Raw genomic sequence first — 19523 nt, forward strand, 5'->3', positions numbered from 1 at the left:
GACAAATTACCTCCTCTTAGAATGGAGCAATGGTAGAGTAACTTGTAAATGCATTTAAGTAGCAATGACGCAACTGAAGACTTAAATAAAGTTTCAAGTATGGATCAGTATTTTTTGAAACTATAAGGTAATACATTGTTTCTTAAATTCTACCAAGTCTTTCTTTTGTTATTCTTAACCAGAAATATCAGTATTCAAAGCATAGACTGTACATTTCCAAAATTTGACATTAATTCGACCGAAGATACCTTTTCACTGACAGGTTTGAACTTTTGGATAACCAAGAAATTAAATTTCATGAATATAAAGCGAAGGGAAAGTATTTCCTTTCTGGAGAATTAGTGAATTTTATCAATTTCCTTTAAAAGTTTTTATTAATAATACCAACTATCCATGCACCCACTTTTTATTAAAGTAATTCTATAATGGAAGAACTCTGAGGTCAGAACTGTGTTTTTGTTTTTGTCTGATAGATTTGTACATATTATAGTGATAGGTAATCTCCAAAAAAGTCAATATAGAACACAAGAAGGGCTAATCACTGATTCGTACTCCTTAATCAGAAGAAAAATTCCCATGCATAGAAATAAATACAATTTCAGTTTAGGCTCTGCATATACTAGCACCAATCTAATAAAATTAAACACAAATTTTGGTAAGAAAAGTGAAAGTTACATTTATTTGGTCACTTAATGAAATTAAAAATTTCACTTAATGAATTAAAAATGAATTAAAAATTTGGTCACTTAATGAATTAAAAATTTTATCTACCATTTGTTCTTAAAGTCATGGTGAATGTGTTGAAAAAAAAAAAGTTTTTGTCCTCTAAAAGATTTTAATCTATATAAGGACATCAGAGGATATGTAAATCTTGGAGGAGAAAACAAATGAAAATAAAATCAGAATGTCTGGTGCAGAGCAGAAGGAAATTTCCTTTGTATCTTAAATATAATTTTTCTAAAAATCAAGGTGATCTACATGGTTTTTATGACCATAGTCTGGTTTCTGAATGATTTATGGTCTTCTCAAACCAATGAAAAAGTTAATAAGAGTATTTATTTGAAGAACATTTTCATTTCGTGTATTGCTATTTAAGTGACTAATATAAGTATATACCAGGTGAAATTACATAGTTAATGCATAACTATTTCAAAAAAAAGTTAGCGTAATTAAAAATACTAGCTGTAATATCAACAGACCTAGGTCTTTCCTCAACTTTCCTAGAGTTAGAAAATTACCTCTGTAAGTTTTCTAGACTCTAAAATTTTGAGTCTAGAAATTTGGCCTAACTCACATTATGAAGATCAGATGTGCCCAGTGTGTTAGCATTTTTTTATGACCAAAAATTCATAGTATACATAAAATATTGGGAAGGTTAGAATTTCTGTAGACAAATAATAGTTTTAATGGTTCTTTGTCCCTCATCCTGTACTACACAACTTCTTTTCTGCTGCAGAAATCAACCAAATTCTCCATGAATTACAAAGATAATATTTATTTTTAATTCATGTTATGTGAAGTTGGCAGGATGGTTATAGCTCAGATAGTTCATTCAATTTTTCTAGGCTTTGTTAATTTGACCAATTTATAGGAAATATGAAATGGGATGTCCATATGAAAATATCCCCTAAGAACTAAATTAATGCATGTATATTAGAAATGAATTTTATAAACATGCTTTCTTTTATGTTCTCTTTCTCCAAGATAGCACTATAAGTAGCAAAATGTTATTCATTGACCTTCTCAAACTAATCTGTTACAATTTTTTTTTTAAGATTTTATTTATTTATTTGACAGACAGAGATCACAAGCAGGCAGAGAGGCAGGCAGAGAGAGAGAGAGAGAGAGAGAGAGAGACAGAGAGGAGGAAGCAGGCTCCCTCAGAGCAGAGAGCCTGATATGGGGCTCGATCCCAGGACCCTGGGATCATGACCTGAGCCGAAGGCAGAGGCTTTAACCCACTGAGCCACCCAGGCGCCCCTAATCTGTTACAATTTTATAAAGAATCAGTCCCAAATTTCCATGCCGATTGCTCTAGAAAATCCGTTTTATTTCTTTCAGTGAGTCCCTGATTGCCAGCAGTTAGACTCCTTTTTGAATTCAACTTCTTATAGTCATTGATAAAATGAAATTAGTAACATATCACTTGCAGTATTAACATTCTGTCTTAAACTTATTCTCCCAAAGCAACTTCTCTAGGTGTATTTTCTACCTCCTACTTTAGCCAGACTAACACTTTTAACTTCGCCAAAACACACTGTGGACCACTACTTTTTCAGTTTTCTTTAACAGTAAAATTTATAAGCCTCTAGTCAGGTTACCAAAGAAAAAAAATTGTAAGAGAAGACACAAATTACAAATATCAGAAGTTGGAAAGTGCCCATCACTACTGATCCCATGAACACTGCAACATTAGGAAATGAATAGTAACAACTCTATGCCCACAAATTTGATAACCTGATAAAAGAACATTCCCTCAAAGTCATCATCTAAAGGAACTCCCACAAGAAGTTGTATAATCTGAATAGATTTCTATTAAAACAACCAATTCAGTGATTAACAACCTTCCTAAATGAAATTACCTGTTGCAGGTGGTTTCACCAGTGAATTCTTTTTTTTTTTCTTTTTTTTTTTTTAAAGATTTTATTTATTTATTTGACAGAGAGAAATCACAAGTAGATGGAGAGGCAGGCAGAGAGAGAGAGGGAAGCAGGCTCCCTGCCAAGCAGAGAGCCCGATGCGGGACTTGATCCCAGGACCCTGAGATCATGACCTGAGCCGAAGGCTGTGGCTTAACCCACTGAGCCACCCAGGCGCCCTCACCAGTGAATTCTGACAAACATTTCAATAATAATTAATCATTCTCTACAATCTACCCAAAAAAATAGCTAGCAAACCCTTCCTAAGTCATTCTGTGAGGTCAGTATTACTCCAATAACAAAAATATAGAAAAACTACAAACCAAGATGTTTCACGAAAACAGATATAAAAACTACGACAAGTCATTAGTCAATAAAATTCAACCCTGTATGAAAACAGCTATACACCATGAACAAGTGGAATGGATCCCAGGTATATAAGGCTGTATTAACATTTTAAAATTAATTATTATATTCCATCACAACATGTTAGACATGAAAAATTGATTGATACAGAAGTATTATTTGAAAAATGCAATACCATTAATGATTGAAAAAACAAAAAACGTCCAACTAGACCTAGAGGGGAAAGTAATCAAGTTGATTTAAATTAAAACTAATGTCCTATTTAGTGGTGAGAAACCAGATACTTTCCCCCTAAAATCACCAACAAGATAAGGCTATCTCCTTTCACTATCCTAACTAAGTGTTGTACTGGAAGTCCTTGCTAACATAGTAAGAAATAAAGTACATAAAAGGGATGCAAGTCGGAGAAGAAAAAATAAAGGGCAAATGAAAGCACTTAAGAAGCTGCTCAGTATCTTAGGGCATCAGGGAATTGCAAATTAAAACTGTACATATAGTGCAAGATACCACTGTGCATATAGAATGATTAAAACCCAAAAGACTGAGGGACGCCTGGGTGGCTCAGTTGGTTAAGCAGCTGCCTTCGGCTCAGGTCATGATCCCAGCGTCCTGGGATCAAGTCCTACATCGGGCTCCTTGCTCAGCGGGGAGCCTGCTTCTCCCTCTGCCTCTGCCTGCCATTCTGTCTGCCTGTGCTCGCTCTCTCTCCCTCTCTCTCTCTGATAAATAAATAAAATCTTTAAAAAAAAAAAAAAAACAAAACACTGAAGAATCAATGAAACAAGATGGAATTGGGAGGGAGACAAACCATAAGTCACTCTTAATCTCACAAAACAAACTGAGGGTTGCTGGGGGGAGGGGGGTTGGGAGAAGGGGGTGGTATTATGGACATTGGGGAGGGTATGTGCTTTGGTGAGTGCTGTGAAGTGTGTAAACCTGGTGATTCACAGACCTGTACCCCTGGGGATAAAAATATATGTTTATAAAAAAATAAAAAATTAAAAAAAAAAACACTGATGAGAATGTGCAGCAACAGAAACTCTCAGTCATTGTTTGCACGAAAGAAAATGGTCTGACCACTTACATGTAGAACACAGTTTGGAAGGGTTTGTTTTGTTTTGTTTTGTTTTTTAAGATTTTATTTATGTGACAGATCACAAGTAGAGAGGTAGGCAGAGAGAGAGGAGAAAGCTGGCTCTCTGTCGAACAGAGAGCCTGATGTGGGGCTCCATCCCAGGACCCTGAGACCACGACCTGAGCCGAAGGCAGAGGCCTTAACTCACTGAGCCACCCAGGTACCCCCAGCTTGGAAGTTTTTTTACGAAGTTTGTCATAGTCTTATCACATGATCCAACGGTTACTCTTCTAAATATTTACTCAAATGAGTTGAATACTTATGTTCACACAAAAAGCTGCACATAAAGTTTCTATCACTTCCTTTGTAATTGTAAAATATGGGAATCAACCAGAATGTCATACAATAAGTGAACAGATAAATTGATATATCCTAACAACTGAAAATTATTCAGCAATAAAAAGAAAGAAACTATCAAGTTTTGAAAAAACAGGGAGAAACCTTCAATATTTATTACAGAGAAGCCTGTCCACAAAGACTACATACAGTATCCTTCCAACTAAATGACATTCTGAAAAGACAAATATATGGAGATAGTAAAAAGAGAAGTGGTTGCTGGGAGTTAGGGGTAAGAGTGAAAGATCAGTAGATAGAGCACAGGAAATTACAGGGCAGTGAAAGTACTCTGTAGCACATTGTAATGAATTATATACAGGATACTATGCATTTATCAAAACTTCCAGAATATACAACACTAAGAGTAAACTCTAACATAAACGATGTACCCTAGGAAATGATAGCATAGCAGTGATGATTCAATTTTATTTTTTTTTTTAAAGATTTTATTTATTTATTTAACAAAGAGAGATCACAAGTAGACAGGGAGGCAGGCAGAGAGAGAGAGAGAGAGAGAGGGAAGCAGGTTCCCTGCTGAGCAGAGAGCCCGATACGGAACTCAATCCCAGGACCCTGAGATCATGACCTGAGCCAAAGGCAGCGGCTTAACCCACTGAGCCAGCCAGGCACCCTGAGGATTCAGCTTTAACAAAGGTATCACACTAATGCAGCAAATTACTAACATGGGAAACTAAAGGAAGCTATATGTGGAGGAAAGGGATATATGCCAAATTCACAGTTTCTGCTTCATTTTTCTATAACCTAAAACTAGTCTCAAATATAATCTATTAATTTCAAAAACCCTCATTTCAAGTCCCAGTTTCACATGTAAAGAACTTGGAATTTCTTGCTAAGTCATAACAAATGAAAACACTAAACAGACTGAAAAATCAGTAACTCTTCATGGCTAAGAGAAGACAGGACACAGGGCTGTATCACCTGCCTCCAGCACTAGAGAGACAAATACAGGAAAACACGGGAGCTACGACTCACCGCGGTAGAGACTCTGGCAGAAATCACCACTGAAGGAGAACTAGGGTAGGAACACCCGAAGTACAGTTGCTGAGTTCCTAGAGGCTGAACACAAACAACTCTGAGAGTTAAAAACTCCCAGGAAGAGGAGTCATAAAATGGCCTCCACCAGATATACCTCCACGAGCTTGGCCAGGTTTCCTCAATAAACAATGGAGAAAACTTCCCCCGCTTGTGTTTTCGGCAGGGGCCGGGGAAAATTTGAAGTTGGTAAATGTAGATAATTGTTCAGGATGAAATGCTCCGTATTTTGGAAGTCATGATACTATTCCTTCTACTTTAGTGAATGTTTCAAATTTTCAAAATTTTAAAATAAAAAAGAATGTTAAAAATATTTATTAACCAAATGAAAGATGAATGCAGGACACATTTGATTATATAATCCAAAATAAAATTAAGACATAAATCTTGGGATGCCTGGGTGGCTCAGTTGGTTAAGCCACTGCCTTTGGCTCAGGTTATGATCCCAGGGTCCTGAGATCAAGTCCCACATCGGGCCCCTTGCTCAGTGGGGAACCTGCTTCTCTCTCTGCCTGCCACTCTGCCTGCTTGTGCTCTCTTTCTCTCTCTGACAAATACATAAATAAATAAAATCTTAAAAAAAAGACATAAATCTTCACATTCAGTACTGCTTAATATTAACTGCAAAGAGAGGTTTGAGCAAATTATGTAGTATGTAAATTATATCTCAGTAAAACTGTTTAAAAAAGAAAGGTTTCTTTTTGGCATGACCATTAAAGGTAGCACAGAAGAGCTTTGCTTGACATCCAAGCACAGGCTGGCAATTGAAAACCTACATTAATGTGTCACACCATTTCCGTTTATTCTCCATTATTCCATCCTTTTTTTTTTCTTTTTTAAAGATTTTACATATTTATTTTAGAAAGAGAGAGAGAGAGCACACGAGTAGGGAGAGTAAAAGGGAAGATGGGGAGAGAGAATCTCAGACAGACTCCAAGCTGAGTATGGAGCCTGACTTGGGTCTCCATCCCAAGACTCTGAGATGATGACCAGAGCCAAAATCAAGAGTCACATGCTTAACCTATTGAGCCACCACGGTGCCCCCTACTCCCTTCTTCTTAAGCATCACAGGACTTCCGTTTCTCCAACTTAGGTTAAATGGGGAAGGAAGGATTCTACGGTACCTTTGAAGAGACGCAGCCACCTGAGCTGGGATTCATTAGCATTGTGATCTGTTGATCTGTGTTGATTATATATCAACAGTATTTAAGAATAACAGTGCCAGTTACATTCTGATTTTCATCCTGTTCTTTATCCACCACCCAACAGCTGACTCACCCATTTCGGGACCCTCGTACCACACCGCAGGACTCCAACAGCCACCAGGAGGAAACCCTGCCATTTGGAGTTGCATAGAACCCTCAGAGTGGCAGAAAGGTGCATGCCCAACTGAGGCCACCCCTAGCTCTGGAGGACTCCCCCAGCCACAATCCCAGGGACTGATGCACGGCCTGATACCTGTCCTCAGCTCGTGCCCCACAGGAGCCTGCCCTAGTGCCAACAGATCAGTTCTGCGATGTCTGAAGCCCAAACCCTAACCTTAAATTGGGTTTTCAGGCTTCTGTCCCTTTTTCATGGCCTGGCCCCCAAGCCTTCCAGATTGATGACTGGCAAGCCACACCCCAGGACTCAGCCTGCCACCCAGGAAGAAACCATGCCATTTGGAGATGCACAAAACCCTCGGAGCGGGAGAAAACTGCATGCCCTCCTGAGTCCACCCCCACTACGGGTGGCTCCCGGCAGCTCCCAGCCACAAAACCAAAACCTGATGCATCACCTGAACCCCACCCTCAAATCAGCCCTCCGGGAATCTCACACCAGTGTGAGCTGATAGGGCCTGCCATGCCCCAAGGCCCTAATCCAAACACTAGATTGGGTTTTCAGGCTTCTATCCCAGAGACCTGGGCCCTAAACCCTCCAGATTGAGGACCCCTGAGCCACACCCCAAGGACTCTGCCTGCCACCCAGGAGGAAATCGTGCCCTTTGCAGCTGCGCAGAACTCTCAAAGCGGCAGAACCTGCATGCCCAGCTGAGACCACAGATAGCATCAGTGGCCCCCCTCGCCAAAATCCCAAGGACTGATAGCACTACCCGATTTCTGCTCTCAAATCATCCCCCCAGGGAGCCCGCATTCGCACCAGGAGATAGGGCCTGCCATGCCCCTAGGCCCTAACTCTAACCCTAAGTTGGGTTTTCAGGCTTCTGTCCAAACAGGTGTAGCCCCCAAGCCTTCCAGATTGGGGACCGCTGAAACACATCCCAGGACTCGGCCTGCCACGCTGGAGGAAACTGTGCCATTTGGAGTTGCGTAGAGCCCTCAGACTGGGAGAAATGTGCACGACCCCCCCAAGGCCACCCTCACTTTTGTCGTTCCACCAGGCCACCAGAATGGAGCCTGAGACTCAGCCTGAGCCCCTCCCTCAACTCTGTCCACCCCTGAAAAGCTCCCCTCAGCTGGGGTCCTCATGAGAGCCGCATATCCCCCCTAGGAGTTTCCAGATGATCACAACAGGGACCTAACCACAAAGCTCTCTCAACAGGTGGGAGTGTGACCCGAACCACCACACAACACTGGCCAATTCTCACGAGCTTTCTCCCCAAATCGATATCTATTTGGGGAGAAAGCTCGTGAGAATTGGCCGAAACCCCCAGCGAACTCCCTTCTGGCTGCGTGGGCCTTCAGGGGAGCCACCAAGGCCTGGCCTGAGTTCCGGAGTGGTCACTGTCACTGCCGGAACCCTGCAAGAAAGCACTCTAAAAGCCAGGTGCACACGTGGCCAAACCCTCCCTCAATTCAGCCCCCTGGGGATTCGTTTTCAGCACTGGCAGATCCGGCCTGCCATTACCCTAGGCCCTCACCCTTATGCTAGGTTGGCTTTTCAGGCCTCTGTCCCCAGGGGCCTGTCCCCCAAGCCCTCCAGATTGGAGACCCCTGAGCCACACCCTAGGAGTCCCCCTGCCAAAAGATGGAAACCGTGCCTTCTGGAGCTGCACAGAACCCTCAGACCAGGAGAAACCTACCTGCCCCCTACCCAGGCCACCCACACAGAGCCTGATGCTGAGCCTGAACGCCTCCCCCAACTCCTCCCTGGAAAACTCCCCTCAGCTGGGGCTCTCTCGGGAGCCCCGTGCCCCCTGCTCGAGTTCCCAGATGGTCACAACCTGCTCCTAGGGAGAAAGTGCTCTAAGGAGGGGGCACGATTGGGGCCTGAATCCCCACACAATGCTGGCTAATTCTCAGGAGCTTTCTGCCCAAATCAACATCAATTTGGGCAGAAAGCTCGGGAGAACTGGCAAGCACTTGGTGGCGATTTGGTCTGGAGATAGGCCTAGAATAAGTATTTTTTGTTTTTGTTTTTAGGATTTTATTTGCTTTTGAGAGAGCAAGCAAGCACGAGAGGGGGTGGAGGGTGGCAAGCAGAGGGAGAAGCAGGCTCTCCCTGAGCAGGTAGAGACTCCATCCAGGGACTCCATCCCAGGACCCTGAGGTCATGACCTGAGCTAAAGGCTGCCCTTTAATTGAATGAGCCACCTAGGCGCCCCTTATATTAAATATCTTTTAATGTTTAAATCCTTGAAGGATCCAGCATCACATGGATTCTGTGTCCAAGGGCCTTAGCGGGAATCTGATATGAACCTCGCCACTGCTTCCTTGGGTCTAAGTTACCTTTCCTCAAATTACTCTGGTTTTTTTTCGATTGGCCACCAGGAGTCACTGTGTTCTTTGCTTTGCACATATATCTAAGCATGTCTCACCTAGATAGAAAAGTCAGTTTCATCTCTAACATAAATACCTTCAATTTTTAAAAAATGTTATTTATTTATTTGACAGACAGAGATCACAAGTAGCCAGAGAAGCAGGCTGAGACAGAAAGGGGAAGCAGGCTCCCAGCCGAGCAGAGAGCCCGATGTGGGGCTCAATCCCTGGGCCCTAAAACCAGGGCCTAAGCCAAAGGCAGAGGCTTTAACCCACTGACCCACTTAGGCGCCCCTTAACCTTCAATTTTAAGAAGAGCTGTTTGGTCCCTTTGGTTTCAGAGACAACCACTTATAGCCAGTAAAAATGGCCTTCACCCTGTGTAAACCTGGCGATTCACAGACCTGTACCCCTGGGGATAAAAATATATTATATGTTTATAAAAAAGTAATAATAATAATAAATAATAAATGGAAAATAAATGAAAAAAAAATGGGCTTCACCCACAGCCTGCCAGACATATTTGTTTTATATAAGTCCTGTCAGCCGCAGGTCTCCACAGCCTCCAAAATGGTGGAAAGAGCCGTATATCATTAATAAAAGTCACAGGCTTAAATTTAAAACAACATAGAGGGGGCATCTGGGTGGCTCAGTCATTAAGCTTGTGCCTTTGGCTTGGGTCATGTTCTCAGGATCCTGGGACTAAGCTCCACATCAGGCTCCCTGCTCCATGGGAAGCCTGCTTCTCCCTCTCCTACTCCCCCTGCTTCTGTTCCCTCTCTGGCTGTGTCCCTCTCTGTCAAATAAATAAAGAAAATCTTAAAACAAAAACAACATAAGAAAGGTCCTCAGAATCTAGAACTAGGCAGAGGTTTTTTGTTTTTTGTTTTTTTTAAATAAGGATTTTATTTATTTGACAGAGAGGGAGAGAGCACAAGTCGGGGGAGCAGCAGACTCCTAAGGAAGGAGCCCGATGCGGGACTTGATGCCAGAACCCTAGGATCATGACCTGAGCAGAAGGCAAATACCTAGCTGACTGAGCCACCCAAGAACCCAAGGCAAAGAGCTCTTAAGAGTTGACACTAAAAGCAGGATTCATAAAAGGAAAAATTCATAAATTGGATTTCACTAAGAACTATTGCTCCATGAAAAACCTCACAGAGGATGAAAAAACAAAAGTATTTGCAAACCACATATTTTTAAAATAGGTGAAACAGGTCTCTACTAGGAGATACCATCTGGGGCTTTCATAGCCAGTGAGAAGTCAGGCCTGGCTTCAGGGCTTCCAAGGATGAAGTAATGTTAGGGGCAAGGGCAGCTAGTGACTTAAATCTTCACCATCCTACAAATTCTAGGGCCCTGACCTGAGCTGAAGGCAGAGGCTTTAACCCACTGAGCCACCCAGGCACCCCGCAAGGAGTAATTTCAACTTTTAAGTCTTATGTTTTTTTAATATTTTTTATTTGTTTATTTTGAGAGAGAGAGAGCATGAGAGGGGAGGTCAGAGGGAGAAGCAGACTCCCCAAGGAGCTGGGAGCCCGATGTGGGACTCGACCCCAGGGCTCTGGGACCATGACCTGAGCCGAAGGCAGTTGCTTAAACCAACTGAGCCACCCAGGCACCCAACTTTTAAGTCTTATTTTAAGACTTTTTAAGTCTTATTCTTTAAGAAATAACTTATATTAAGACTATCACTGCCATTGATATTGAATTCTCTGATACATCTGGAAAAATGAGAACCTTCCGGAAAGAATTTGCTATTCTTGATGCCATTAAGAACATCTATTATTGGGTGCCTGGGTGGCTCAGTGGGTTAAGCTGCTGCCTTCGGCTCAGGTCATGATCTCAGGGGTCCTGGAATCGAGTGCCGCATCGGGCTCTCTGCTCGGCAGGAAGCCTGCTTCCCCCTCTCTCTCTGCCTGCCTCTCCACGGGCTTGTGATCTCTGTCAAATAAATAATAAACTCTTAAAAAAAAATTGAGGGGAAGGTGGTACATGGTAATAGCTGGTTTCTCTGTAAACTGGAGTTGAGGGGGGTTTAACACCAAAAGATAACTGATTCAGATTAAGAGGTGGAGAAGAGGGGCGCCTGGGTGGCTCAGTGGGTTCAAGCCTCTCTCTTCTGCTCAGGTCATGATCCGCAGCATCCTGGGATCAGCCCCGCATTGGGCTCTCTGCTCAGCAGGGAGCCTGCTTCCCCTTTTCTCTTTGCCTGCTTCTCTGTCTACTTGTATCTCTCAAATAAATAAAAATCTTAAAAAAAAAAAAAAAAAGAGCTGGAGAAGACTGAAAAATGTAGGAAAGGAAAAATGAAATTACTATTCACATTAGAAAAATAGGTACTAAGGAAAAGTAAAAATATTAAGGAGGTTTAAGTTTTAGAGATAACCACTGGAAAGAAAACCTGAATTCTAAGTTCCTGAAGAAGTACACACATATACAAATGTGGCCGGTATGATAAAGGAGAGAAAAATCACCCACTGATGTTCAGGTTGTATTAGACAAAGAAATCTCAATCTCTGCTACACTGAAGAGTCACAGCAGAGTGATACAGAAGGCTGAAGAGGCAAAAATTATACAATTTCTTTACAAAAAAATTTATGTCTTAAATTCGTCGTTCTGTCAGAGAACACGCTTATTCAAAATACTAAGTATTTGAGAATGAGGGATTAACATCAGAAAATTTCCAAGTATCTCAGTAAAAAGTGTTAAGCATTGCTAATACCTAGGTGAAATAGACTTACTAGCCTAATCCTGGGAACTTTTCTAAGTTAAAAATAAAAATGTAGACACCAGACTGGCTCAGTCAGTAGAACAAGCAACTCTTGATATCAGGGTCTGAGTGTGAGCTCCATGTTGAATTCTTGAATATTTTTAGGGGTGCCTGAAAGTCAGGATTCCAGGGTCCTGCCTTCAAGCCCCACGTCAGGGGCCCTGCATCTCAGAACACCTGAGAAAGGAACTCAAAAGGAAAGATGAAAGAACTATATAATCACAGTATTTAAAGTGCAGAAAAATTTTCATCTCTCAGCCACTTTTGTGCAGTCTTGAATAGGTTTTCCATGAAAAATATACACCACCGAATTTTGTTGCAAGCTAAATGAAACTTTAAGTCTTCCCACAACTTATCCATGTTAGTAGACTAGGACAGCTAGACTAGACCTAAGTAGAGTAACCTCTTAAGACCTACTTTGGTAGTGAGCAGAGGCCAATATTTAATGTCCTCCCCACAACATAACCCATTACCCTTTCCATTTGTTGCAACCAGTCTTCAAGTTCATGCTGTTTCTGCCTCCACCCCATTCTGAGGACCAACAGATTATGGTTCCATACCTATGTACTAGAGGATTTATTTCTTCACCCAGGTCTCCAGTTGCTTCTCCTCCACATGGAACATTTTGAACACGTATTTCACCTCTATCTCCCTCCCAGTTTTCAAGAGCTCTTCCAGAAGGTGGTATGTACAAGAATCTGTCTTTTAAAAGGTTTGAAAGAGCAAGAGAGATCACGAGCAGAGGGGAGGGTAGAAGGAAAAAGATTCCCCATTGAGCAGGGAGCCTGATCTGGGGGGTCGATCCCAGGACTCCAAGATCAAGACCTCAGCCAAAGATGACACTTTAACCTACTGAGCCACCCAGGCCACCCAGTATCTGTCTCCTTGCTTTCCAACCTTACCCAGGAATATCAGCTCCCTTTCCAGTAGGACATCACCACAGATTAGAATGACAGTTTACATGCTAGTAATGTCCTAAGAATTCTTGTTCATTAAACATACAGAAAAAATGAGTTAAAAAAAAAAAAACAAGACTCAATAACAGATATTCAAATAACTCAATTTTATTAAGATCCTCTACACACACACTTCCTACTGAAAACTGAAGAGCACAACAAAAAAATTTTATTACAATGTCAGAAAACCAGAAAATCTAGCATATGTACCCACCCTAATTTTGCTTACCAAACCACCCAGAGTTTTCTTGTATTCCTTCTGCACAAGTTACTTGGCTTCTAATTTTTGATATTAGATCTTATCTTAATGACTTCAGGTCTCTCAAACACACAGGCAACATTCAAAACCTATTAGTGCTTCCTTAGGTCAAATCAAAAGGTGCAAGCATACTGAAGTCATCCAAATGCAAACTACAGGATTCCTCACAAATTACAGGCATCACGGTTAAAAAATAAAAAATAAAAAAAAGATATTAAAAAAAACCCTTGTAATATCACAGATTATCAAAATATTAGTTTGCCCTAACATAGCTGCTGCAAAATGATCCTAAAATCACTAGCAGAAAGAGAGTTCAAGAATAAGTCTGTTTACATTGGCTCCACGTCATAATTATTCTCCATGCTGGTTTCCTCAGCAAGATCTTTGTGATACAGGCAATAATGACAGCGACATCTGAATCTTTCCACTCTTGTTTCACCCTGAGAAGAAATGAAATGAAACGAATTTAACTGCATTAACAATTTAAATAAAATGGATTAACTGCACCATGAGATGTAACCACCCTCAAATCCAGACTTAGTTATTATGATAACCTTTTAAGTTAACTCCAGTGGAGCATGGAGACGAACTCAGGGCTTGAACTCACCCACAGATCAAGACCAGAGCTGAGATCAAGAGTTGGATGCTTCAAATAAGTCAATCGGAAAAAGACAACTATCATATGATCTCCCTGATATGATCAAGTGGAAAGGCAATGTGGGGGGTTTGGGGGGGGGATCGATGAAAAAAAGATGGGATTGGGAGGCAGACAAACCATAAGAGACTCTTAATGTCACAAAACAAACAGGGTTGCTGGGGGAAGGGGGTTGGGTTATGGACAGTGGGGAGGCTATGTGCTATGGTGAGTGCTATGAAGTCTGTAAACCTGGCAATTCACAGACCTGAACCCCTGGGGCTAATAATACATTATATGTTTATTAAAAACATTTAAAAATTTAAAAAGAGTTGGATGCTTCACCAACTGAGCCACTCAGGCACCCCTAAACTAGCCTTTGGAGTACACGTTTTTAGAGGCAAAGAGGCAAGACTGAAATGTATGGGTACCAAAGAATGCCAGACTGTAGGTCATTTTGTGATAGGAACACCTGATTGTCAACCAGTAAAAAAATGTATCCTTGTGTCATTCTCTGAATCCCTTTTAAGGGATTCAGTACTTGGGGTTGTCTGCTCTTACTATAGATTATCTTCATGACCATGTTTTTGACATTTGTAAAAGTACAAATGTACCAAGGATTAAACCTAATGTAAATAACAGACTTGAGGTGATCGTGGGTCTCTGTAGGTTCGCCAACTGTACAAATTCACCATGGCATGGAATGTTCATAGTGGTGGGCACTGTTCAGGAGCTACACGGGAAGGTTCAACCTTCTGCTCTGCTTTGCCATTAATCTAAAACTGCTCTAAGAAAAAAAGGAAAAAAATAGAACTAAACTAAAGAATTACAAACATAAATGGGATTTCTCCAGAGTTCTCAGAGATTTAGAAGGTCCAAATCCATTCCCCTTTTCTCCTCTCAAAAAACAAAAAAACAACAAACAACAATAACAACAACAACAACAAAAAAAAACAGAACAAAACAAAAACCAGAAACCAGATAGCCACCCACATGTATAGCGTGAGAAAATCTTATTTTACCTCCTCCGTTTCCTTCTGCTGTAGATCTTTTTGAAGCTTTATGGGGGGGGGAAATAGATATTTATTCAAAAACCATCAAAAAAGCTGGATTACTAACATTATACATCTACCATCAATTGTTGGACAATCCTGAAAACACAAGTGCTATTCACACCCTGTGCTCATCATTCTGTCCATCATTAATTTAAAAGATTTGTCAGAGACAAGAGAACAAGGCTGCACAAGAAGGGGGAGCAGCAGGGAGAACAAGCTTCCCACTGATCAGGGAGCCTGATGTGGGACTCAGTCTGAAGACCCTGGGACCATGACCCGAGCCAAAGGCAGAGGCTTAACAGACTGAGCCCCCAGGCTTCCCGTTGGGCATCATTTTTTTTTTTAAGATTTTATTTTTTTATTTGACAAAGATCATTAAGTAGGCAGAGAGAGAAGAGTAAGCAGGCTCCCTGCCAAGCAGAGAGCCCGATGTGGGGCTCAATCTCAGGACCCTGGGACAATGACCTGAGCTGAAGGTAGAGGCTTTAACCCACTGAGCCACCCCAGACATCATTCTTTTTTTTTTTTTTAAAGATTTTATTTATTTGATAGACAGAGATCACAAGTAGTCAGAGAGGCAGGCAGAGAAAGAGAGGACGAAACAGGCTCTCTGCTGAGCAGAAAGCCCGATGTGGGGCTCAATCCCAGGACCCTGAGACCATGACCTGAGCCGAAGGCAGAGGTTTTAACCCACTGAGCCACCCCGGACATCATTCTTAATGGCTCACTGAGCACCAGGTGGGGCAGCACTGTCTGCCAAGATCCCACAAGCCTACCTGAGACCCCGGGTTTAGGTAGCGCTGGTACTGAATCATTCGAATCATTCTTGCCATCCTTTCCTTCCGGGCTGTTAGCAAGGTCCTCACTCCAGTCCTCCTCCCACTGCTGCTGAGGATACGCTCCACCAGCCCCTGTGGTTTCCTCTCTCTGCCTGGCTGCTGAGACGGATACTCTGGCAGAGGGGAAGGGAGGATGATACTAGAGTCTAGGGTCAATTTACCAAGGTTCTTGGTTAATACTTCGGAGATCGTTTGAGAGGCACCTATAAGAAAAGAGAAAGTTAAAATCCATCATAGAGTGCACTGTATCATTCAGAAGTCACTGATCTCATACTCGAAGGAGGTCTGCTCCTCCGAAGCTCCACAATGGGACGTTCTTCAAGATGGAAGATCACATCTAGTGCCATCACCTACGGTGCCTGTGTTAGATGCTGAACGTGGTGAGACCGTACATCTGAGAACATGCTGAAGAAGCCACTATTGATAGGACTCCTGGGTGGCTCAATTGTTTAAGTATCTGCCTTAAGGGGGAGTCTGCTTCTCCCTCTGACCTGCTCTCTCATGCTCTCACTCATTCTCTCTCAAATAAATAAAACCTTTTTAAAAAAAATTATAAAAGTATCTGCCTTCAGCTCAGATCATGATCCCAAGGTCCTGGAATCAAGCCCCGCATTAGGCTCCCTGCTCATCGGGGAGCCTGCTTCTCCCTTTGCCTCTGCCTGTTGGGTCTCCCTGCTTGTGCTTTGTCAAGTAAATAAAATCCTAAAAAGAATCCATGATGACGGGGGACAGCTGGGTGGCTCAGTTAGTTAAGTGGCCAAATGGAGGTCACCTCAGGTCTTAATCTCATGATCTTAGGGTCATGAGATCAGCCCTGTTAGGCTCAGCCCTCAGCTTGCTCGAACCGGAGTCTGTCCCTCTCCCTCTAAAAATAAATATAACCTTAAAAAAAAATCCACTGATGGGAAACAGTTCTTTAAAAAACTTTCCTGCTCCTCCTGTTGTTGGTAGTTCTAAAGGTTAGATTCCCTCTCCCCACAGGATCAACACGTACCTAAATACATGATTCTAAGTGGAAAAACACGGGAGAGAATTCAGGTATTTGTAGTTTTCCCATTTTCACTTTTGTTAATTTGTAACAGAAGAGGGGAAGAGACACGCAAAGCATTAACGCAAATCAAAAAATCAGTGAACAAGTTTCAGCACTTGGTAACAATTCTAAACATCTTAAGTTTGGCAGAGGAGGGGAGGAGGCAGGTACAGGCTGGTGAAAGAGACAAACCCCACATACAACAGTCTCTCCATGGGACCCCTGCGTGGCTCAGTTAGTTAAGCATCTGCCTTTGGCTCAGGTCATGAGGCTCCCTCCTTTGCCAGGAGCCTGCCAGTCCCCTTGCTTGTGCTCTGACAAATAAAACCTTAAAAACAACAACAACCGGAACTAAGAAGCTAAATTGTTACCCTCTTCACTCACATCCAACCTGTTCACCGTACAAAACCTCTCCACTCCAACTCCAAAATCAGCCACTCACCTCTTCGATCCAAACCATTAGGCATACCCCATTCACTCTCCTAGCAGTTAACGTTCATTTTCCCTGTGAAAGCACTCAGTAAGAGAGTCAGGATCCATTCGACTTTTAGGAACTTGTGCGCATATAAATAATGATCCCTAGCTGGGAACCATCATGTACTAAGGCAGACTGGAGGAAAAACAGAGATCGAATTATACAGATAACCGCTCTTCGCTAATTTCCCCCTTGTACATATCCACCCAGATTCTTTCCTCAAAGATTGGGGAAGGCAGGTCTGGGCTGGGAAGGGGCTGCTGACAAATTACCAAGTATCAGCAAGCTTCCCACCCAGCTTTCTAGCTGCCCAGTGAGGACGGACTCAGGCCTACCCATTAATCAGGGTTCAGTAAGATTTCAAAGACATTGGGTGGTTCTCCGTGGCTAAGCCTGGGATTGGGTACCGCTCCCAGAAACGAGTTCTGCTACAGCAAGAAGCCAGGAGAGGACCTAATTGACAGTATTTCTGGGGCACTGTTCCTAAGAACGCCCTCTAAAGCGTCCTACTAATTTACATTATAGAGCACATTCATGGCTTTAAGTATTCCCCTTCCTTCAATTTCCTCTGAAAAGCCATTTCCCTGTTTAACATTCCTGAAGGGTAAATTTAGCTGGTAAACCAACCCAAAAAAGGTTGCTGAGGTGAGAAATATTTTAGGTTAAATCAGTTTTGGTTTATAGTATTTTTTCCTTTCTGCCACTTCTGGTAGGCAGACATTCTGAGGCACGACCTAGGAGAATTCATAGCTCTTCCCTAGAAACTGGGCTGAAAACATTGCAAGTGTTCCTAAACGTACTAAGTAAACCATGCAGTTCTCAACACCCCCTCCCCAATTTCCCCTCCTCCTGGATTTCTTCACTGGGGAGACCTACCCTACCTTGGCCCTCCTGTCTGGAAGGGGTTCCCCCCCTTCCTGCATTTCTCTTTAAAAGACTGAAGTCAATTTAAGAAGGAAGGCAACCTCTTCACTCCCAAACCCTCTGTTGTCAAAAAGGGTACCGTTGGGCTTACCTGAGCTTTCCTGGGAATCCTCTTCATTGGGTGTCTGAGATGATCCCGGAGCCCAGGTTGGGTAAAGCTGCTCTGGTGAATCCATTGGAAGCCTAGTGACAGACCGAGGCTCCTCCTTGATCTTTGGGGTCCGGTGGGAGGTGATGCTCAGGACCCACCTTGCTACAAAGTAGCCTGGCAAAAACTTAACAGCCCAGAAAGAGGGAGGAAAAACCCAAACTTCACCAACAGGCAGAGCAGCAAGAGAAAAATCAAACCCCAAAGTTTTCATCCGGTTTCCTTTTAAAACAACAGATAAGCCAATCAGCCAGCCTATTTTAATGTAAATGCTAATGGTTAAAGGGATAAGGTGAGTGGCATAGTCCTATTAGCGGACTAATAGGGTAATTCTTCATCTGCTCTGCATTAAGACAATCATACTCTCTGTCACGTAGGCAGAAAATTTTAAAAGAAGCTCTGTGGTTGTATCTCCCTTAAGGTTGCCTTGAAAGTCGGTTTATTCCAGACTTCTGGAAATGCTTCTTGGTTTGTAAACTGGGCTTCCCGCCCCCCGCCCCACCCCGAGGTTCTAGTGCTGAGAGATAAAGGGTGATTCCCCACCCACCCAACTGCTGATTAACTCCCCGTTAAATTAATTGAGAAAGTTTCCTTAAAAGTTTTCCTTGCCTGACTTCTTAAACCCGTGGATGCTAGTAAGGGAACGGAGAGGAGAAATAAAGTGTCCGCTATAAACACCTTAAGAGCTTGCTATGTTATGGGTGTGTGCTTTGGATCTGTAATTTTAGATTGTTTTCTAGACCATTAATTGAATTGCATTTAACATTTGTGAGCAGCTGAAATTAACCAAATTTATAAATTCCCACCCTCGCCCCAATACTTGTTCTGAACTCTGGAAACGAGCGCCAATATGAAGTGCAGATTTTCTGCTGCAGGTGGAGAATGAGTCCGCCGCCTTCCCCATACATGTTTTTCCCATCACGTAGTTAATGTGCGTCTTCCCCTCTACCGGCTTTAGCTGGAAATCAGGAGAAACTACTCAAACATCATCTTGCTTGTTTTAACTAAAAAGCAAAAGTCAAAGTTCTGATAAAGAAATATTTTGTAGATGAGAAGCAGCCATAAATACACATTAGGTACAATACTTTATTCAAGTGGTTCTTTAAAAATATGGCCTGTGGACAGGCAGTGTCCCCGGCCCCCGGTAACTTGTTGGATATGATTTTTAAAAAGCCCTGAGCTCCAACCCAGATCCGCTGAATC

The 19523-nt window shown here is 42.3% G+C and overlaps 1 protein-coding gene across 1 annotated transcript; it reads right to left on the reverse strand.

Annotated features, from left to right (window-relative positions):
* Positions 1-13544: 13544 nt before the first annotated feature.
* On the reverse strand, positions 13545-19311 carry DPPA3 (developmental pluripotency associated 3; the record flags this gene model as incomplete). The annotated part of the gene is made up of 5 exons (XM_082742419.1): positions 19141-19311; positions 18264-18447; positions 15681-15946; positions 14872-14907; positions 13545-13655 (listed from the first exon to the last, which is right to left on the reverse strand). Exons 1-5 carry the CDS (start codon positions 19237-19239, stop codon positions 13545-13547), a joined length of 696 nt encoding a protein of 231 aa, XP_082598545.1. The 5' UTR covers positions 19240-19311.
* Between the last annotated feature and the right edge of the window lie 212 nt (positions 19312-19523).

Source organism: Mustela nivalis (genome assembly GCF_964662115.1).
Source record: "Mustela nivalis genome assembly, chromosome: 7".
In the NCBI taxonomy this organism is placed as follows: domain Eukaryota; kingdom Metazoa; phylum Chordata; class Mammalia; order Carnivora; family Mustelidae; genus Mustela; species Mustela nivalis.